This window comes from Musa acuminata, chromosome BXJ2-7 (genome assembly GCF_036884655.1).
Source record: "Musa acuminata AAA Group cultivar baxijiao chromosome BXJ2-7, Cavendish_Baxijiao_AAA, whole genome shotgun sequence".
NCBI classification, from domain to species: domain Eukaryota; kingdom Viridiplantae; phylum Streptophyta; class Magnoliopsida; order Zingiberales; family Musaceae; genus Musa; species Musa acuminata.
In genome coordinates, this window is record NC_088344.1 from 34,124,961 (window position 1) to 34,143,881 (window position 18,921).

Sequence of the window (18,921 nt, forward strand, 5' to 3'; positions counted from 1 at the left end):
AAAATTCTCGAATATTTAGTTTTTACCATATGGTGTTCCTCTATTAAAAAAAATTATCTAAAACCATTTTTTTTTCATGAACTTCAATTTTTAAATATTTTTAAAATTAAATTAGAACATTTTTAAATTATTTGTGACTGAGGAGAATAAAAAGATAGAAGATCGAATCGGATCAATTGATTTGATTTAATAATCAAATATTTTTTTTATTTATATTTTTTGGATAAATTATTAATGGAGGGATATCATCTCATAAAAATCAATTAGTGAAAATTATTTAGAGTAAATTACCATATGATCCAGCTTACGTGGCACTTTTTGTTTCGCCGCACCCTACAAAACGTTCGGTGGCGGATAACCTTACGGTCCACACGTGGAGGAAGTCCGACCTCTGCCGCTGCCTCGTCAAATCCTTATGCCGCCAACGCAGGCATTTCCGCCTGTTGTGAGCCATGGCTTCTCTCCCTCCTCCGACTGCAACCTCTCTCGGTAAGAATCACCCCTTCCCCTGGCTCCCTTCTTCCAAGTACACCTCCCTGAGCCAGCTGAGCCCGCCTCCCAAGCCATCCAGGCAAGTCGCAGGAAGGTGCAATGCCATGATCGGAGGCGTTGTTCTTCCTGACGATTTTGTGGTGAACGGCCTTCACCTGGATGTCTCCAGCCCACTGTTTCCCTACCTGCAGTATGGCTTTGTTCAGTTCCAGAGAGTTGTTGCAGGATTGCCAGAGATAGAGAGGTCGGAGATCCTGGCTTTCGTGGGGCTGTGCTGGGTCTACCTGACTGTAAGGCCAGGGGTTCTCGTAGGAGCTGTGGATGCTTATGTTCTTGCCCCGTTGCAGCTGGGTATCGACAGCTTGCTGGGGAAGAGGAACCTCAAGATGAGTGATTTTGTTGTGGGGGATAAGTTGGGGGAAGGATCCTTTGGAATCGTATACTACGGTGCCATAGTGGAGAAGAATGGTAGTGATGTGGAAGATGGAGTGGCGCGAAGAGGAAGGAGAGCGAAGCTGGAGCAGAAGTACAAGGAGAAGGTCATTTTGAAGAAGGCAAGCAACCTGTTTGAAACTTTGCCCAAACGACATGATCTTCAATCCTTTCCCTGCTTTCTTCAGCTCTTTACCTGTATACTTGATTGCCCTTCATAAGCATATTGGCTACAAGTAAATATTTTAGTCTCTGTATCAGGTTAAATTTGGAGTACCAAACAGCTGAAAATTGTGGTAAATCTGGTCCAGGAGTTTGTGATTCAATTTCCTGTTTTCTGCAGCTAGAGTTCAAGTTCTTCTAAGTGGTTGTCGAAATGCCAATTAGACTGCGATCGATGAGCACATTGGCTATGAAGTAAAATGTTGTTGTTTCTACTATCAGGTTAAGGTTGGGATAAAAGGAGCTGAAGAATGTGGTGACTTTGAGGAATGGTTCAACTACCGCGTAGCGAGAGCTGCTCCCGACTCATGCGCTGAGTTCCTTGGAAGTTTTATTGCTGATAGGACATCTTCGCAATTCACCAAAGGGGGCAAATGGCTTGTGTGGAAATTTGAGGTATCAACATCCAGTAAGCACTTGTATTTTAGAGTTTATGCATAGATGTGCGTTTATGATCATTGGAATTGTGTGAGCAATCCAAAAATGGTTTAATTTTCTGTATAATCTTTCCCAAACTATAGGTTTGATAGAAACTCCAGATGACATACATGCTTATGTGCAAAAGTGTATAATTACTTGGGCTTTGGAAACCTTATCTAACAAATCCATTGTCATACCCTTTGATACTTGAGATTCCATTTCATTAATCAACTCGAGCTCCGGAGGAGGGATTCAAATATACTTGATGACTGATTGCGACAGCTGGTACGTAAACGTTCGCTGTTGCAGTTATTATAAATCATCTTGATTGCAGTATTCTTTGAGAAAGAAAGAAATTGAAGAAGGACCAAAGATCATAGCAAGTTCATAAGTTGGATATATGAATAGCATGGCTACAGAAAGGGAGGAGAGATCACACCTTGCAAACCTGCCCAGAAATACACACAAAGTTAACTTGTCTTAGAAGATAATTTGTCATGCTTATCTTTTTCTGTCTATTTTTTTGTTCGGGAAAATTAATTCAAATGAGTATCTGCTTTTTCAAGATTTATATATGAATGATTCAAGTCCAACATGGAATTAATTGTTTAGAACAACCTAATTCATCGTTCGCCAAATTGGCAGCTTCTGCAGGCTTGCTGATTGTACTGTGATTGTAGATAAACATTAATTATTCTTTACACTTGTTTACTTCCATTGGTAACTATGCAATCATCATTAGCAATTGGTCCTATTCTTCATGTCATTTCTCGATATGCATGCTTGATAGTTTCTTAAGCAACACCGTAGAATTTTTAGTTAAGTCTTGCTTGCAAATATATCATCCATCTTATTCCTATTTCTATCTATTCATGTTCAAGGAACATCATGCACATAATAAAAAATTTGCTCTTCATTAGCATTCCGATCTCTTATTAAGAAAATTTAGGAGGATGCTATTGTTTCTAGGACACTTATTTTTGTCTTACTTATCACTGCTAACAACTTGTTCTAGGGAGACCGAAACTTGGCTGAGTACATTAAGGATAGGAACTTTCCATTCAATTTAGAGTCCATCATGTTTGGCCGTGTCCTCCAAGGAGTGGACTCAGTTAAAAGGAGTGCCCTCATCATTAAACAGATCATGCGACAGATAATAACTTCTCTCAAGAGGATTCATGATACCGGGATTGTTCATCGAGACATAAAACCTTCCAACTTGGTGGTGACACGGAAGGGACAGATAAAGCTTATCGACTTCGGCGCAGCTACCGACCTTCGCATCGGCAAAAACTATACACCCGATCGTGGTTTGCTTGATCCTGATTATTGTCCTCCTGAACTGTATGTGCTTCCAGAGGAGACACCCAGACCTCCACCTGAACCTATTGCCGCCATCCTCTCCCCGATCCTTTGGCAGGTCTGTTCTTCATTCTCTTTCTGTTAGCTTGATTTTTAGCTGTGGTTTTAACATGTCTACCTGTCAAATGGAATTAAAAGATATTTATCGTATTCGATGCTTAGTGAACCTTCATTTGTTTCATCCTTCTTCAAACTCGGATGCATTGGGGTTCTTCTATGATGACATTTGATTTCTATCTCACTCCTGACTAGCACATAGAAGGTTCTGATGAACATTGACACCCTCTTTTGTTTGTTGTTGTAGCTAAACAGTCCCGATCTATTTGACATGTACTCAGCCGGAATAACACTGATGCAAATGGCAGTTCCGAGCTTGAGGTCCGGCGCAGGCCTGAAGAACTTCAACTCCGAGCTGAAATCAGCTGGTTATGATCTCAACAAATGGCGGGAATCCATTCCCGCTCGCCTGAGCCCGGACCTGCGGTTGCTGGATTTAGATTCTGGTCGAGGCTGGGATTTAGCCACAAAGTTGATATCGGAAAGAGGATTTCTAAGAAGAGGTCGGTTATCTTCTGCTGCTGCTCTGAGGCACCCATATTTCTTACTTAGTGGTGATCAGGCAGCAGCTGCTCTTTCCAAATTAAGCTTTACCAAATAGTTATTCTCTTTTTTTTTCTCTCTCTTTTCCCCATAATTACTCGTTACAAAAGATCTGTATAGATCGATTTCTTCTTCTTTTTTTTCCTTTCTTATACTTGCTGTGATGAACTCTTCATCATTGTGTTCACCTGAAGCTGCAATACAATCTTCAATCATATCTCTCATTTCATGTTGCACTCAATTCAAACACAGTGGCATTTACAGAAGTGAATCAGACACCCAAGATAAGAATGAACAGTGTGTTGTGATCTGCACACCAGCGAGGAGAAAGTAGGTTTTCGGTGAAGATGGCAACTGACGGTATTACTTACGTAACTCATCATGAGCTTTTTATGCTTTAGTTAGCATCACAACAGGGATCTGAGTTTGGAGTCTCAGAGTTCTTCATGGGGCTCAGAACTCCCACAGCTGCCCTTGGAATGGTGTGTCTGTAGATTTCTGGAGTGCTGTGACAGCATGTCCAGTGTGGAGGGAGAATCGGCGAGGACCACGGCGTAGCCATCATCCATGTGCTCTGTTCCCTCCGGAAAGAGCTGCCAAACCAGGCATCCTCCTCCGACATCCCTTCTCATCCTGGAGCTCAGCAAGGTGTCGTAGACCGTCTCCATGAAGGTCTCCCTGAACCTGGACTCGAACCTCTCATCCTTGACCGACACCCCGAACTCGCCGAAGACGACCGGCATTCCGAGCAACTTCTCGGCGTCGTCCATGTGCTGATGCATCCAAGCTCTCACGAATTGCAGGTGGGCATCGGAGTCCGAATCTGGCAACCTTCGAGAGGACACCCATTAACTACGAGTAGCACGACCTGTTACGGCTCCGTCGAGCAATCGTATCGACCTACCATGTATCAGAGTAAACGTGAACGGAGGCGAAGTCGACGCCTGCAACTCGATGGTTCCTGATGAAATCTGTTCCTGCGTCGCCTGCACAGGTGTTCGGGTTCAGCTGCAATCTCTCGGGCGTCGACGGGCCATAGAAACCTTCCACGCCAATCTCCAACAGGTGCGTCGGATCAATGGACTTCACGTACGCCGCCATCTCCTCGAACCATGCCTGGAACAAGCAGCACCAAACGTCGAACACGGTTAGTGCACCGTGGAAGCAAGCAGCGTCGACGAAAGCATAACCTGCAACGTGTCGCCCGAAGGATCCGAGGGGCAGCGTGGCTCGTTGATGAGCTCCCACGCCATGATTGTGGGATCGTCCTTGTACGCCACATTGGTGATCGTGTTGACTCTGGTGATGACGGTCTAAATCAAGCAAGCAGAGGATGTGATCGGTACCGGTTACCTTAGCTTCTCATAGCCCAAACTGCGCCTGTGTTTTACCTTCACAAAGGCTTTGTAGTAGCTTTTGACAGTGGGATCCGAGAAGAAGTCGTCATCACCAGACAAATCCACGCCGGCTTCCTTGCCCCATCTCACGTACTGTGCCTTCCCTCCGTAATCTTCCCAATTGTTGCACAAGGACAGCATCAATCTCATCCCGTGCGTTCTTGCCTCGCTCACCACGAAATCCAAACCCTGATGAGATCCATCGGCTTAGACCCAACATCGAACAGGTGGCGAAGGGTCGGTCACCGGTACCTTGAAGACCTCTTCGTCGTAGACGAAAGGGGAGATCTGGAGAGCCCGCCACCCGCCGTCGTTGAAAGCCCAAGTCCGGCAGACGGTGAGGCCGGCGGCTGCGGCATCCTTGAAGACGTCGCTGACCTTGCACCTAGTCGCCGGGTCGGCGGCGAAGACCATCAGCCAGTACGTGTTGAAGCCATGAACAAGGAACGGCCGGCCCTGGACCACGAAGTGGGTGCCCCTCCTCTCTACCGCTCCCCACTCCTCGCCCTCCATCCCGCTCATTGCATGTGCCCCGTAGCGGATCAGAGCAGCAGCCCAGGCCAAGGCTATAAGCACCGATCGAACCGACGGTGCGTTGGTTCCCACTCGAACACTACCCATCATCGGATCCTCTCCAATTCCTGTACTGTCCTATGCGTTGAACGTTGGATGCTCCCATTCACGGATCCGCTCCAATTGCGAGAGACAACACGCGGCGGGTCGGTCTTCCTCTGCGCTGCCCGAGCCACCAAGCAGGTAAAGGAGGCTCGCCCGCTACGGCGGTGTAAGTTGGGATGGAAGGTGCGTTTATGACGTTCCCACGGAGGTGGTCGTATAGCGTGTTCGTGGGACCAAGCGCAACGAAGCAAGCGGTGGGTTGGTGGTAATGGTATTTAATTGGGTATGCCTCCGTCTGTGATTCTAATAATTAACTAATCCTTTTTCTAATACACATGATCGGACATGGGGATACTGTACACCGTCCGATCGGTGGCGTCGACGTGATGAGATATCACGGGAAGAGGGTGGCCCTCCGGTGGGTCTCGGATGCAGAAACCAATGGCGGAGGGCTCGTGAGGCCGAGACGTGGTTCCCTCTATTCCACGAATCACCGCACGAGCTTTGACGATTTCGCACTCTTCGTCATCTTCCTTCTGATCTCAAATAAAATCTGCTCTGTGGATTGACCATCTCATTAAACAGATCTCGCCAGGCCATGTCAACCATTAGCTGTGGCTGACGGTGCACCAACATACTTTTCAAACACGTATGGTGTTCATGCATGACGCCACCGTCTCCGTCTTGCTCGTTCTCGTTGCCTTCAGACCCAATGAAGCTAGTTGCGACACGCTGCTTGACAGAGACGGGGTGAGCTGCAAGATCCCATGGCTTCCGAATCACGAGGAAGAGGAAGGGTTCGGATGTGCGCCACCTCGTCTCGTCCTATCTAATTATTTACAGCGAAAGAAACAGGAATTGATTTGGGTATAATAGTCAACGCATGTTTCTTGAACCGGGGGATTATCGAGCGTGGACTTCACCGAATCGTTCCAAGTCTTCCCTTTTGGCTCTCTCGTACACCAACACCGTTATTTCATACGGGGGAGGAGGGGAGGGGGCTCAACGTTCTTCCGTTGACCAGCGTTCACAACACGATCTTAGATGTCGATTTGGTGTCGCTTATGGCTCTCTTTTAAGATCTTATGACCAAAACATTTGTTACCCTTCTTGTTGTCCACCTGAAAAGGGCAGTTGCTTGATCTGAATCCACTGTAGATGGGCATACGCTAAGAAGAGGATGGAGGGGAGATAGGAACAGAAGAAGGAAGGAAAGAGATGGAGGCCTCCAACCTGGAGAGGTAAGCTTCCGTTATTTGTTGGTTCTAATCTTCTTTGGTTTTCCCTCTTCTATGTGGTGGAATCACTGAATGATTCCTGTCAAAACTTTATGAGCATGCATGGATCTGGTACAGTTGACATATCTACAGGTAGATTCACCGAGTTGGATCGAGAGGGGATGAGAACATCACTGGGTTTTCATATATTGATTGCATGTAGCATCTGATTCATTTCGTTTGCTCTCTTCTCTCTCAGCAATCAGAAAAGTGCATGAGAGAGGATGGGGGTTTGGGAGGCATCATCTTTGTCTTGCTTCTCTCTGTGAGTTGTTGGAGTCACAGAACAACCATGGCGAGGCTGGTGAGATGCCCCAAATGCCATAAGCTTCTCGTGGAGTACCCTAATGTTCCCGTATACCAGTGTGGGGGATGTGGAATCGCACTTCGTGGTACGTTCTTCCCCTCTTCCTCATCAATTGACGCCTTCCTCATGCTTGGTTTTGATGAGATTTCTTGCTCTGCAGCAAAGAATCAAGATGACACAGCAGAAAATGCCGCCCCAGGATCGCCCCAAGTCGACCATCCTGAGAGTCAATCAGACCATGGTTTCTCAGATTCCGGATCGGCCTCTTCGGTCGTCAGAGCAACAACCCCTGCAACCATGCATGACCTCGAAGACGATCGCCGTGGCAAAGGAATCGAAGGCGGCGACTCTGATGCCGGTGGAGCTTCTTCTAGCATAGTCGAAGACGAGAACGAGCAAGTCGAGAACACTCCGAAGCCCGATTTAGCCAGTGAAGTGGAGCGATCTTCTCGCTCTGTTGGCCACAGCAGTGCCTCAGAGGAAGAAGACATGGCTGGCACGGCTCGAGATGAAGGAATCTACGATGCTCTCAAGTCTCCGGCTACGATGAGCTCCCCTGCGTACGATGGCAGTGTCTCTTCTTCAGATGATGGACGCAGTGCTCGTCATCTGGCTATGTCTCGAAGAACTTTTAAGGCCGCCTCTGCCGAGGCCAACCTCGAATCCAGGTATTTCGCACCCAATCCATCAAATGAGAGGAACAGCTCGCGTACGATGCGAAGCTTTGACGCCATCGGAGATGGCAGCTCTTCCAGATGCGGCAGCGATGAAGTTGGAGGGATGTCGTCGTTCGACTCCGACGAATTCCAGTCCACGCACAACTGGATGGCGCCCGAAAGCACACATCTGCACGATAAAGTGGAACTCTTGAGGAAGATCGATGAAGTGAGAGACCATCTTGCAAAGTTCTGCGTCGCGGATGCTGCTCAAGCCAGAAATGCCACCTTCCCAAGGAGGCATTTCTCCGAACAACAAGCCTACTGTTCCTGCTCCCGCTGTCTGCAAGGGCGTCGACCGCACGCGGCAAGTGTCCATGACTTGCATTCGCGTTCTTCGAGGTCCGGAAGTCTGCACAAGCACGACGGCCATGAGGCGGAGAGGTCTGGTCCGAAAGACAAGCCGAAGCGCCATTGTCGACCCGTCTCGGGAGCTTCGCCCTTCGTCATCTGCGACAAGTGCACCAAGTTGCTCCAACTCCCAGCAGACTTCCTCGTATCGAGAAGGCGGGCGCATAAGCTGCAGTGCGGTGGCTGCCATGAAGTTCTCAGTTTGCCGTTTCCTGCCATGGCTCGAGCTCATCCTGAGGTGGAGAGGCACAACGAGGCAGAATTGGGAAGGGACGCGAACTCCATAGCGGCTCCACGGCTTCACCGGCTCATGGGGTATCAGTCCGCCAGTGATCTGCTGTACGAGCAACACGAAGACACATCAACCGTGCCGCATTCCTTCAGGGCTTCGGAGGCAGGCCGTGCCGGCAGTGAGTTTACAGGAAGAGGAAGCAGCTCTCCGTACCACGAGGAAGGCGAATCATCAAGAAGAACCAGAAGAGCCGCCGGAATGCGGAGAGAGGACACGGGGAATCAAATCCGAAGCAAGGATTGAGAACAGATTCGTTGACTATTTCGATTCAGCCACCGTGTAATTGGGGTTGACTAAGACAGATGGGAAGCAGCTGCTCTTCGTTTTTTACCTTAATTTGAGTGGTTTGACTAGCGGTTGTGAAATGTAAGACATATATATCGCTGATGGACGATGTCAATGAATTATTTGATTGCTGCAATTGTTTGACACAGCAACTTTGTTGGGTGAAAAGCCGTCATCAATCCAAATTTCAAGACAACAAGTTGTGTGACCGATAATTTTATTAAACATTAGTTGACCTCAATTGTCACGACCCAAATATAGCTTTTGATAGTGAATCAATCGAGTAAAATATATTATCATATAAATAAAATATTTTTCGTCTTGTCATCCTTGAGGTACGGAGAGGAATATGTCTCGCTATTGATGTCCACATGATATAATAATTATTGATTAAAATTTAATTTTTATTTTATCACATATCGAGTGGGTTATTAGAGGTAAATTCACGTAGGAAATTAAGACAAACTTCATTAATGCATGCTAATAAGTGGTTGTTGGAACGTTACCTTCATCTGAAGCTCCTCAACAACCACATTACATTGCGATATCCACAAAATAAAAATTGGTGAATTATGGTAATGAAAACAGGCTTAGCTTTGGTCATGTTGGACTCAAAATTTGATGCTTGAGCTTCTTGGGATCCATTCATTCTTACAAAGAAAATTATATTAGACAACGAAAGAATGAGCTAGACTAAATTCGAAATGGAAATGGTTATGGGTTAGGTTATAATGATATGATTGTATTATTAATGAATATAATAAGATAGAATCATAAGTTAAATGTCATATAAAAGAATGATATTCTCTAAGGTATATCGAGATGAGCGAATGGAGTAAGAATAAAGCTCAACCTCCAATATATCGACATATATATCAAGATTTCTATATATAAAGTCAAATCTTCGATCAAGGTATAATCATCTCGTACTTATCCAAATTGGAGTACATGAGACAAAAGCGCACTAGTAACTTGTGGGTGAGGGTAGAATTATATTCATAGCAACTTTTTATATTTTGAATGTATCTCTTGGATTAATGACTAGTATCCCCTCCTAAGATGAAGATGATAACTTTCTTCTCAACCTTAGGCTATCCAAGGACTAGACTTTAGGTCCCTCGGTCATTCGACAATTGAGAGATTGAGACTCATAAAAGTTACATGAAGAACCCATAATACCTGATCTGAGGAGGAGAAGAGAAAGGTGTTACAAGACAAAATTAAGAATAGAAAGATTGAAGACTAAGACTCAAGAAACTCAAGAAGACTTGAAATGCAAGTGAGGGCTTCTTTTGCCTCAAAATGAATTCTAAATAGAGTATAAACATTGTATATCTTTTGGCCTTTTCACTTCTCTATCTTTAATGTTCTACTTAATGATTTTTTACTTGTCAATTTCTCACTCAATGAAGAGACTAACCAGCATATCTATTGATCTCTATCAAATTCATAATGTCTAATGAAATCTTGAAAATAATATTCAAGCATCACAGGTCACCTAACACACTCTTCTCATGCTAAGCATTAAAAATCATATGATGTATCCACATCAAGCCAAATAGTGAAGGTTGTCTAATGCACCATCTACGAACTAAATATGAAAGGTTGCCCAAGACACTCTTCTTGGGCTAAGTATTAAAGGTTGTTTGATGGATCCTCCTCGATCTAAGTATCTAAAGATGTCTAATAAACCCTTCTATTGCTAAGCATTTTAAGTCACTTTATACATCTTTCTCATATTAAGCATCAAATGTAGCCCAATGCAACTTTCTCGGATCAAGTATCAAGTTGCCTGATGTGCTCTCCTCAAGCTCAGTGTTCACCTAATATGCTTTTGAGAAGAGTTTGAATGATCCTGATAGTTTATTTATATAAGCACTCAGACAACCTTTGATAAGGTCGTCAAAAGCTAACCTATCGAGATAACAAAGACATGACACTTCAAAGCTCACTAGAAGTATTCAAAAATATAATTTTGAATGAGGGTAAATGATATGAAAACTATTTACATTCATATATGGAGTTTAACATATGATAGCCACATTATAAAAAAAAATAAGAAAGGAATATTTCCTTAACTATATGGTTAGAGGAATATTAGCTATAAAAAGTAAACTAGAGTATGATTGTCAAGATCGAATACTCTTCTTATCTCCAAAACCTATTTTGAGAATCAAATTTGAGTATTAGATATACGTCCCAATATTGATCATTAGATAAGAAATAGAACTCAAGCTCAACACGATGTATTTTTAACATCTAAGATAGAATAAGTTCTTAATATACATCCCGATTGAACTAAGTAAAACTAGATATCTTCCCCAAATCATTAGTGAGAATGGAGAGGCTATACTATTATAAAAATACCATGAAAAAGGATATTATGAAAATAATAAATCATTAGTAAATTAGATAAATTACATATAATAAAAGTATATGAAAGTAGCTTTAACGATTAAATTACAAAACTCTCATCTATGACCCTATAAATGGAAGAGTTTATCATGAAAAAAAAAATTTAAAGACTTATCTCAAAAAATAAAAATTTTAATTTGTCTCTTGTTTCATCTCATAATTCTTCCTCTTGGACTTTCTCTATCTTATCCTTTCTATTTCCTATCAAAGTAATATCAAAGCTAAGTCGAAATGGCTAATAGCATTTAACTTCAAATGTCTCACCTTACAAAAAACAACTAAAAAATATAGAGCATCATATATGATGGTCTTGTTTGGATCACAAGTGGGAAGTGTTAAAAAAAAGCTATGAGGATCTTTAAGATAATGTCATCTTTACAGTAAACCAAAGAGATTTTTTTTGAATAACATGAGGAAGACAAAAAAGAATGTGTTCTTCCTTATCTACGAAGGGTTAGATGAAGGCAACTTTGAGAAAATTACAATTGGCAACACCTCTAAAGATACTTGGGAGATTCATCAAAACTCTTTCAAAGGAGTTAAAAAGATGAAAAAAAAATTCATCAAAACTCATGGTAAATAAATGAGTTTGAGACTATTTTAGATTATTTTAGGAGAGCTTTTATTATTGTTAATCAATCAAAAAGAAATGATGAGAATTTAGGAAATATACATATGGTCCAAAAAGTACTTTAATCAATATTTGAAAAGTTCAATATTTTTATGATCTCTATTTAAAAATCAAATGATTTAGACTAAATAACTATTAATAAGATAATGGGTTCTTTGCAAGCACATTAACATTTAGTCAATAAAAAAAAAACAAATATAGTGAAACAAGTTCTCCAAATAAAAATCTTATTAAAAAAATAAAAGCTAAGTGATCATGGTTATAAAAGAGGTCAAGGACATGGAAGAGGTCATGATTATCTTAGAGGACATGGTCAAGAAGGAAGGGAAAAAAATAATAAAAAAGATCAAAGTCCAAAATAAGAACAAGAAAAAAAAGATACAAGAGGCCAAAGGTATAATTGTTCCAAAATTCAATACTTATTATAAAAAAAATTTATTATGTTTTTGAATGCTATTATAATAAGAACAATCAAGTTGAGAAAAATACTAATTGTGTTGAAAAGAACAAAGAAGATTCTCTTTTATTTATAGCATATAAATAAGAAGATATCATCATTTAAAGCGAGTGATACTTAGACACAAGGGCTAGCAATCACATGTGTGGTTACAAAAATCTATCCATAGAGTTGGATAAAATAGTAAATAAATAAGTTTATTTGGAGACTCATTAAAAGTATCAATGAGAGGCAAAGATAACATTTTAATATGTCTTGACGATGAAAGTCATTAATTTCTTTATTATATATTAGATATGAAGAATAATATTCTTAAGAAAATTCTATCTCATTGCTAGCATATAAATAAGAAGATATCATTATTCAAGACAAGTGATACTTAAATACCGGGGTTAGCTATCACGTGATTATAAAAATTTATTCCTAAAGTTGGATGAAATAGTAAATGAATAAGTCGAAGACTCCTCACAAGTATTAGTGAGAGGCAAAAATAATATTTTTATATGCTTCAAAGATAGAAGTCATCAATTTCTTTCAAATATTTATTATATGCCACATATGAAGAATAATTTTTATAGTCTTAAACAAATATTAGAAAATTATTATGATATTCATATGAAATACAAATAACTCTTTATTAAAATCAATACAAATTACTTAATTACTCAACTAGAGACGTCAAATAATATATTATTTATCTTAACCATTAATTATGATGTGACACAATGTTTAAAAACTTGTATGAATGACTCGTCATGGATACTTGAACCTCAAATATTTCAACATATTATCACTAAAGAAAAGGATAAATAATTTTTTCTATATACAATACCCAGGTCAAATATGTAAAAAGCTTATTTTGGCCAAACAATAAAGAACAAGTTTTTTTGCATGAGACAAATTTTAGAGTAAATTAGCCGCTTCAACTTATTCACATCAATGTTCATGGTCTTATTGCTACAACATCTTTTGATAAATATTACTAAATTTTAACTTCTATTGATGATTATAGAAGAAAAACTTAAAGTTTATTCTCGAAATAAAAATGAGAAGTCTTTGTTATATTCAAGAAGATCCAAACTTTTATGGAGAATGAAAGTGACTTTTGCATCAAAACCATCTACTCTGATTGAGGTAGTGAATTCACATCTAAAGCATTTAAAAATCTGTAAAATGAATATAACACAGATGATTTTTAACATGGTGAAAATTATGATCAAGACAAAAAAAATATGCTAGAGTTTTGAGGGAAGAGATGGCTTGTGTCATCTACATCCTAAATTGATGCCTTATATCAAGCTTGGAAAACAAAACTCCATAATATGTATGACCAGAACAAAACCAAGCATCCTATGTTTCAAAAAAATACCAAGTTAGAGGACAAGAGTTTCAAACTCATCTTCATTAAGTATGATCCTAAATCTAAGGCGTATAAATTATTTGATCATAATAATTCAAAGATTGTTATAATTAAGGATGTAGAGTTTAATGAAGAAGATGTATAGAATTGATAGAAGAATATCGAAGAGTTGCATGAAAGTGAACAAAAGCAAATAAAGTTTGAAATTACTTCACCATCATCATTGTCAACATCTTTTTTCCTATACAATTATCATCAGAAGATAGCTCAGTTTGTTAAAAAATAAAAAGTCTAAAAATTTTATAAAGAGTAATAGATGAGTTATCTCTTGTATGTCTCTTTATACATAGTCAAACTAGTATCATTGTCTCATATAAAAAATTCTATTGGTATGAAATGGGTTTACAAGAAAAATACATAAAGTTAAATTGATGGCAATGAATTGTAAGCAACAAAATTGGCATCAACTATGATAAGGTATTTGCCCCCGTTTTCTTGAATGAAAACTATTAGATTGATTATATTCATGAATGAAAACTATTAGATTGATTATATTCATTACTGTATAAAATAATTAATTTATTTATTAAATATATATTAAATCCATATTTTTGAATAATTTTCTTAAAGAAAAAATATGCATAGAATAAGCACCTTATGAATGTCTATATCCTTATGAATGTGCTACTTGTTATTTATGCCTACTTCAAACAAAATAATTATAAACAATATCCTTATGAATGTGCTATTTGTCAGAAGGTAAAAAAAAATAAAGATATCTTAGTTATTTGCTTGTATATAAATGATCTTATTTTTATTAGAAGTAACTTACTTATGTTTAAAGAATTCAAGCAAAATAATAGTTAAAAAAATGTAAAATAATCAACATCGGACTCATGACTTATTTATCTTGTATCAAAGTGAAGCCAAATAAAGAATGTATCTTCATTTTACAAGAAGGATATACAAAGGAGGATATACAATGGTTTAATCTATTTCAAAAGCTTAGTGGGAAGGTTGAGATACATAACTAGCATGAGATTAGATATTTTATATAAAATTGGATTATTAAGCTGATTTATAAAAGAACCAAAGTTGATATACACGAAAGCAGCTAAAAAATTGTACACTACATCAAAGGTACTAGAATTCATGGTCTACTATATTCACTTTCTAATGAGTTTTGACTTGTTGGCTAGAAGATTGAAAAAGTATAACCGATTTTATTTTTATATAGGCGACATTGTTCTCAATTGATATTCTAAGAAACAATCTTATTATAAACATATGAAATGAAATATATAGTGGTATTATCATGTGTATGTCATGCTATATGACTAAAAAAGCTTTTGAACGAAGTTAATTATTCACAAGATCAAGTTACAAAGAAAAATGTTGATAACAAGTTAGTATTTACATTGACCAAGAACCTGGTCTTCCATGAACAAAACAAACATATTGACTTTAATTACCATTTTATTCGAGATAAAATCAAGGATGAGGAAGTTTAATTGAACTACATCAAATTCGATGATCAAGCTATAAATATTTTCACTAAACCTAACATATTTTTGATGATGAAGACATCACTCGGAATATGTGATAAAAATAAATTAAGTTTAAGAAGATGTTAAGAGAATTAAATTTGATTAAAAAGGAGGACTTAAACCTTTCTCATAATCACATGGATGAAAATAATTATAAACTTTAAATTTTAGTAAAACTGGAGAGATTACACGATGATAAAAATCATCATAAAATAAAAGATTATAAAAATAATAAACCACTAGTAAATTAGATAGATTACATACAATGCATCCTCAACAATTGAACTTGATAACTCTCATGTTCCTATAAATAAATAAGTTTTATCATATATATATATATATATATATATATATATATATATATATATATATATAAAGACTTATCAACAAAAGATAAAAAATATTAGTTTAATCCCTCGCTTTTTTTTCTCTTTTAATTTTCTCTATCTTATATTTTCTTTTCGCATCATTAACTAATCTGAAATGAAATATTATGTCTTTCTCTACACCAAAATTTGCTTTATGAAAATTACTGCACACACCTGCTCGACGGAGTTACTAACCACCAGCAATAGTTTCTTTGATTCCTGCAGCATAATTACTGCATCAATGAATTAATCATCTCAACAACTATTTTCTTTTTAGTTGAGCCAACAACACAGGTGATACGGTATATTTTGGCGGCCTGAACACGTCACAGCCGACACAGCACGCCAAGTCAGAGCCCTACGCCATACATCCCGTCCCGAGAGCTCATACCAAGAAGATATGTCATATGTCCCGTCCCGGAAGTTCGGGGCGGTGCCATCTGACGCCGCCTTGCACGTTCCAGAATGGCGACCGATCAGAAGGGTCGTCCCATCCCTCAGAGGTCAACGGCAACGTCGAATCGATGCACCATCAACCCTCGCGTCATAGTATAAAACCCCTGGTCGGCCTCCGACCAGGAGAGGGGCAGAAAAACAAAAGGGAATAAGAAAAGCAATCCCTCTCATCACTAACTTGCTCGTCGGAGGGCCACGGCCCGGGACCACCTGGCGAACGTTATTTTTGCAGGAGGGTGACCAGACTCGACATGGGAGCACCAACCGCCCGGCAGTGTGGAGTTATTAATCAGCCCTGATCTCGACCAACGCCAACAGCACTCCTTCCCGAGAGTCCGACCACCTCATCATCTAAAACACCCCGCTGTAGGTTCCTGATATCGATCCGCGGATCTAGCCGTGCTGACTCACCAAGCACAATGTATTTGTTCGCTAACAACAGGGACAACATAAAAGGAGCACAAATCACTATGAACAGCCACCTAAGAAGACACCAAAGAAGACCTGCTCGGGAGCCGGCGACGGGCACGCGCACCGCCAGGATACTAGCGGTTTCCGGAGAAGGCGAAGGTGGAGTTGGCGGATGGAGGGCTTGAGGGCGACGTTTGGGGGCCACATTGGCGAGGGATTTCGTCGTGGCAAAACGACCGACGGTACGGCCTTTCTGTTCGCCTCATAAAGCGGTTGGGGGAGGGAAGGGCATCTGCTCGTCTGACCGTTTGATTGAGATCGGACGGTTCTTGTGTTATCGGAGCCCAGTTGTCCGCATCATCCTGCCGGACCTTTTGCTACTGGGATCGTGTGTGTTATCGGAGGAAGATCACAGCCGACCGTAGGATTGGGATCAGACAGTTCTTGTGTTATCGGAGGCTCGGTTGTCGGAACTTAATATCACCCGAACAGAATCTGGTATCGTGTTCTTTAGTTGGGCTAATGAGCAGGTCACCTTCGCCTTCTCCGGAAACCGCTAGTATCCTGGCGGTCCATGTGCCAATCGCCGGCCCCTGAGCAGGTCTCGTTGGTCTCTTCTTAGGTGGCTGCTCGTAGTGGGGGGTTGTGTCCTCTGAATTAGCATTTGCCCATATCGTGATATCTTTTATGTTTTCTTGATATGTGTAGAATGTTGGATTCCGAATCGACGAAATCACTTGTCGCCGCTAAGTTCTCGGATGTTATGGGAACCTATATGGCTCTAGGGTTTGATCGGCTTTGTGTTTCTAAGGGCTTTCCTACAAAAGGGTTTGCTAGTGATATGTCTTCTTCTGTGAAGTGAAGTTTTTCTAGGTTGACATTGCCTTCATCTGAATCATGTGAGGTGAGCCGTAATATACTGCAAGATTGCTTAAACTCTGATGATTATGTTCATGTATGTTAATGCAATCTTATTCTAGTTTTTGTGTTTTAAGAACTATTCTTACCCTGCTTTTGATTATTGATCTGGAATTCTAGTTGTTCAGTTACTTTGTTCAGTCTCCATTGTTCAGAAGGTTAGTCACTTCTGCAAAACCTAAAACCTAAGCTACTACGGTCCATTGGTTCAGTTTGGAATTCTTGAACCGAATCAAACCAAACTATGTTGGAAATTAAACAAGCTAACACAAAATTGCCACCTGTTTTATTTTAATACAAATTGTAATTTGTTTGAGTAGAAAAGTATATTTTCTCAAAGAATCATGTGGAGCTTTGATTGAGAATAAAATGAGTGAAAACTGAATATATGACGATGCGATCTACATATTCGCTATAGTTAGATGAGCTGAATCAGTTGTGAATTATCGGCATGGCATGAGGAAAGGTAAGGAGAACTGAAGGAAAATTTATTAGAGAATATAAAAATGATTTGATTGCTCTTTTTTAGAATGGTATTTCAGACCACTTTCTCATTCTTTCATTCTCATGTCATGAGTTATTATTTATCCTGCTATATTTATATTATTTATTAGTTACATTGTGGAATACATCTTAAATTGAGTTCAATATGTAAATTTGGGTGTCTTACATATAGTTTCTCATCTTCTCTGCCATTTGGTCTTTCATGCCCTTGCTTGATTTCTTTGTAATAATATGTTCATAACATTCTAGTCCACAAATATAATGGATAATATAACATGTCCATGTTTTTCTAGTTTGTGAATATATTGGATAAATGAGTTGTTTTAGTATCATACCACTATGAGTATTGGCAGATAACGGTGAAGAGAACCTAAGAAGAAACACTATTAACTAAAGCATAATGTTGGCTCAAACATGTTGATCCCGGAAGGCTTATTTGTGTTGGGGTTAGATGAAGCTCCACCTTGGAATAAATAGTTTCTTACGGATAGCTACATGGTGCTTGGATATTGTTGAACGGGGCCAAGGAATAATGTTTAGTTAGGTCCGATTCACAATATACAGCAACATATCAATAATTTGCATTACATCTCTTCTATGTTTCACAATTATAGTCATAGTTTTCTTTTTGTATTCATGCCTCTTATGGCTTCATTTCACTTTTACTCTGCTGATTAAAGCAGTGTTGAACATCACTTTTACTACAAAAGAAAAATATAGAAGTTCTTCAAAGATTGATCATGTATTTTTGGTCAAGCTTTTACTAATTTAAGTGCATGTTTGGTATTGGTATCTGATGTTCTTTCTCCAGATTCAACGACTTCTTCTCATGACCAAATGTGGATGCTGCAGTTGGCTCTGCAGGGATACATTTTCCTGACAGTATCTATTACTGCAGTTTTTTAGGTTGAAAACTGCTGTAATATGTACATGAAACTCACTGGCAAAGGTGTATTTTGTTGTAGTGGCTAAATGTGGATGCTGCAGTTGACTCTGATCCCATTTCTGTACTTGCATTGTCAAGTCATTCAGCAGTATGGTAAAAATATCACTGTGCACATTTCATTTATTGTTTTGCTCGAA

The 18,921-nt window shown here is 39.7% G+C and overlaps 3 protein-coding genes across 4 annotated transcripts; 2 read left to right on the forward strand and 1 right to left on the reverse strand.

The window, feature by feature from the left end:
• The first annotated feature begins 397 nt into the window (after positions 1–397).
• LOC135617732 (serine/threonine-protein kinase STN8, chloroplastic-like) lies at positions 398–3,752 on the forward strand. Its single transcript, XM_065118266.1, has 4 exons — positions 398–1,046; positions 1,369–1,542; positions 2,582–2,986; positions 3,233–3,752. The coding sequence occupies exons 1-4, from the start codon at positions 453–455 to the stop codon at positions 3,584–3,586; spliced, it is 1,527 nt and encodes a 508-aa protein (XP_064974338.1). The 5' UTR covers positions 398–452; the 3' UTR covers positions 3,587–3,752.
• On the reverse strand, positions 3,724–5,693 carry LOC135617733 (mannan endo-1,4-beta-mannosidase 8-like). The gene is made up of 5 exons (XM_065118267.1): positions 5,178–5,693; positions 4,920–5,114; positions 4,719–4,841; positions 4,433–4,644; positions 3,724–4,359 (listed from the first exon to the last, which is right to left on the reverse strand). Exons 1-5 carry the CDS (start codon positions 5,547–5,549, stop codon positions 3,963–3,965), a joined length of 1,299 nt encoding a protein of 432 aa, XP_064974339.1. The 5' UTR covers positions 5,550–5,693; the 3' UTR covers positions 3,724–3,962.
• A 284-nt stretch (positions 5,694–5,977) lies between these two features.
• LOC135617731 (protein ENHANCED DISEASE RESISTANCE 4-like) lies at positions 5,978–8,923 on the forward strand. 2 transcript variants are annotated; one of them, XM_065118265.1, is made up of 4 exons: positions 5,978–6,784; positions 7,020–7,212; positions 7,288–7,795; positions 7,874–8,923. In XM_065118265.1, exons 2-4 carry the CDS (start codon positions 7,035–7,037, stop codon positions 8,727–8,729), a joined length of 1,542 nt encoding a protein of 513 aa, XP_064974337.1. In that variant the 5' UTR covers positions 5,978–6,784; positions 7,020–7,034; the 3' UTR covers positions 8,730–8,923. The 2 variants fall into 2 exon arrangements, with proteins under 2 accessions (XP_064974337.1, XP_064974336.1); XM_065118264.1 differs by having other exon boundaries at positions 7,288–8,923.
• Positions 8,924–18,921: the final 9,998 nt, after the last annotated feature.

Excerpts from the sequence above, each read along its gene's own strand:
- LOC135617732 (XM_065118266.1), top strand. The coding sequence starts at position 453 with ATGGCTTCTCTCCCTCCTCCGACTGCAACCTCTCTCGGTAAGAATCAC. Across the intron at positions 1,047-1,368 it reads AGAAGGTCATTTTGAAGAAG|GTTAAGGTTGGGATAAAAGG; the intron begins GCAAGCAACCTG and ends TTCTACTATCAG. Across the intron at positions 2,987-3,232 it reads TCTCCCCGATCCTTTGGCAG|CTAAACAGTCCCGATCTATT; the intron begins GTCTGTTCTTCA and ends TTGTTGTTGTAG.
- LOC135617733 (XM_065118267.1), bottom strand. The coding sequence starts at position 5,549 with ATGATGGGTAGTGTTCGAGTGGGAACCAACGCACCGTCGGTTCGATCG. Across the intron at positions 5,115-5,177 it reads ACGACGAAGAGGTCTTCAAG|GGTTTGGATTTCGTGGTGAG; the intron begins GTACCGGTGACC and ends GGATCTCATCAG. Across the intron at positions 4,842-4,919 it reads ACTACAAAGCCTTTGTGAAG|ACCGTCATCACCAGAGTCAA; the intron begins GTAAAACACAGG and ends TGCTTGATTTAG.
- LOC135617731 (XM_065118264.1), top strand. The coding sequence starts at position 7,035 with ATGAGAGAGGATGGGGGTTTGGGAGGCATCATCTTTGTCTTGCTTCTC. Across the intron at positions 7,213-7,287 it reads ATGTGGAATCGCACTTCGTG|CAAAGAATCAAGATGACACA; the intron begins GTACGTTCTTCC and ends CTTGCTCTGCAG.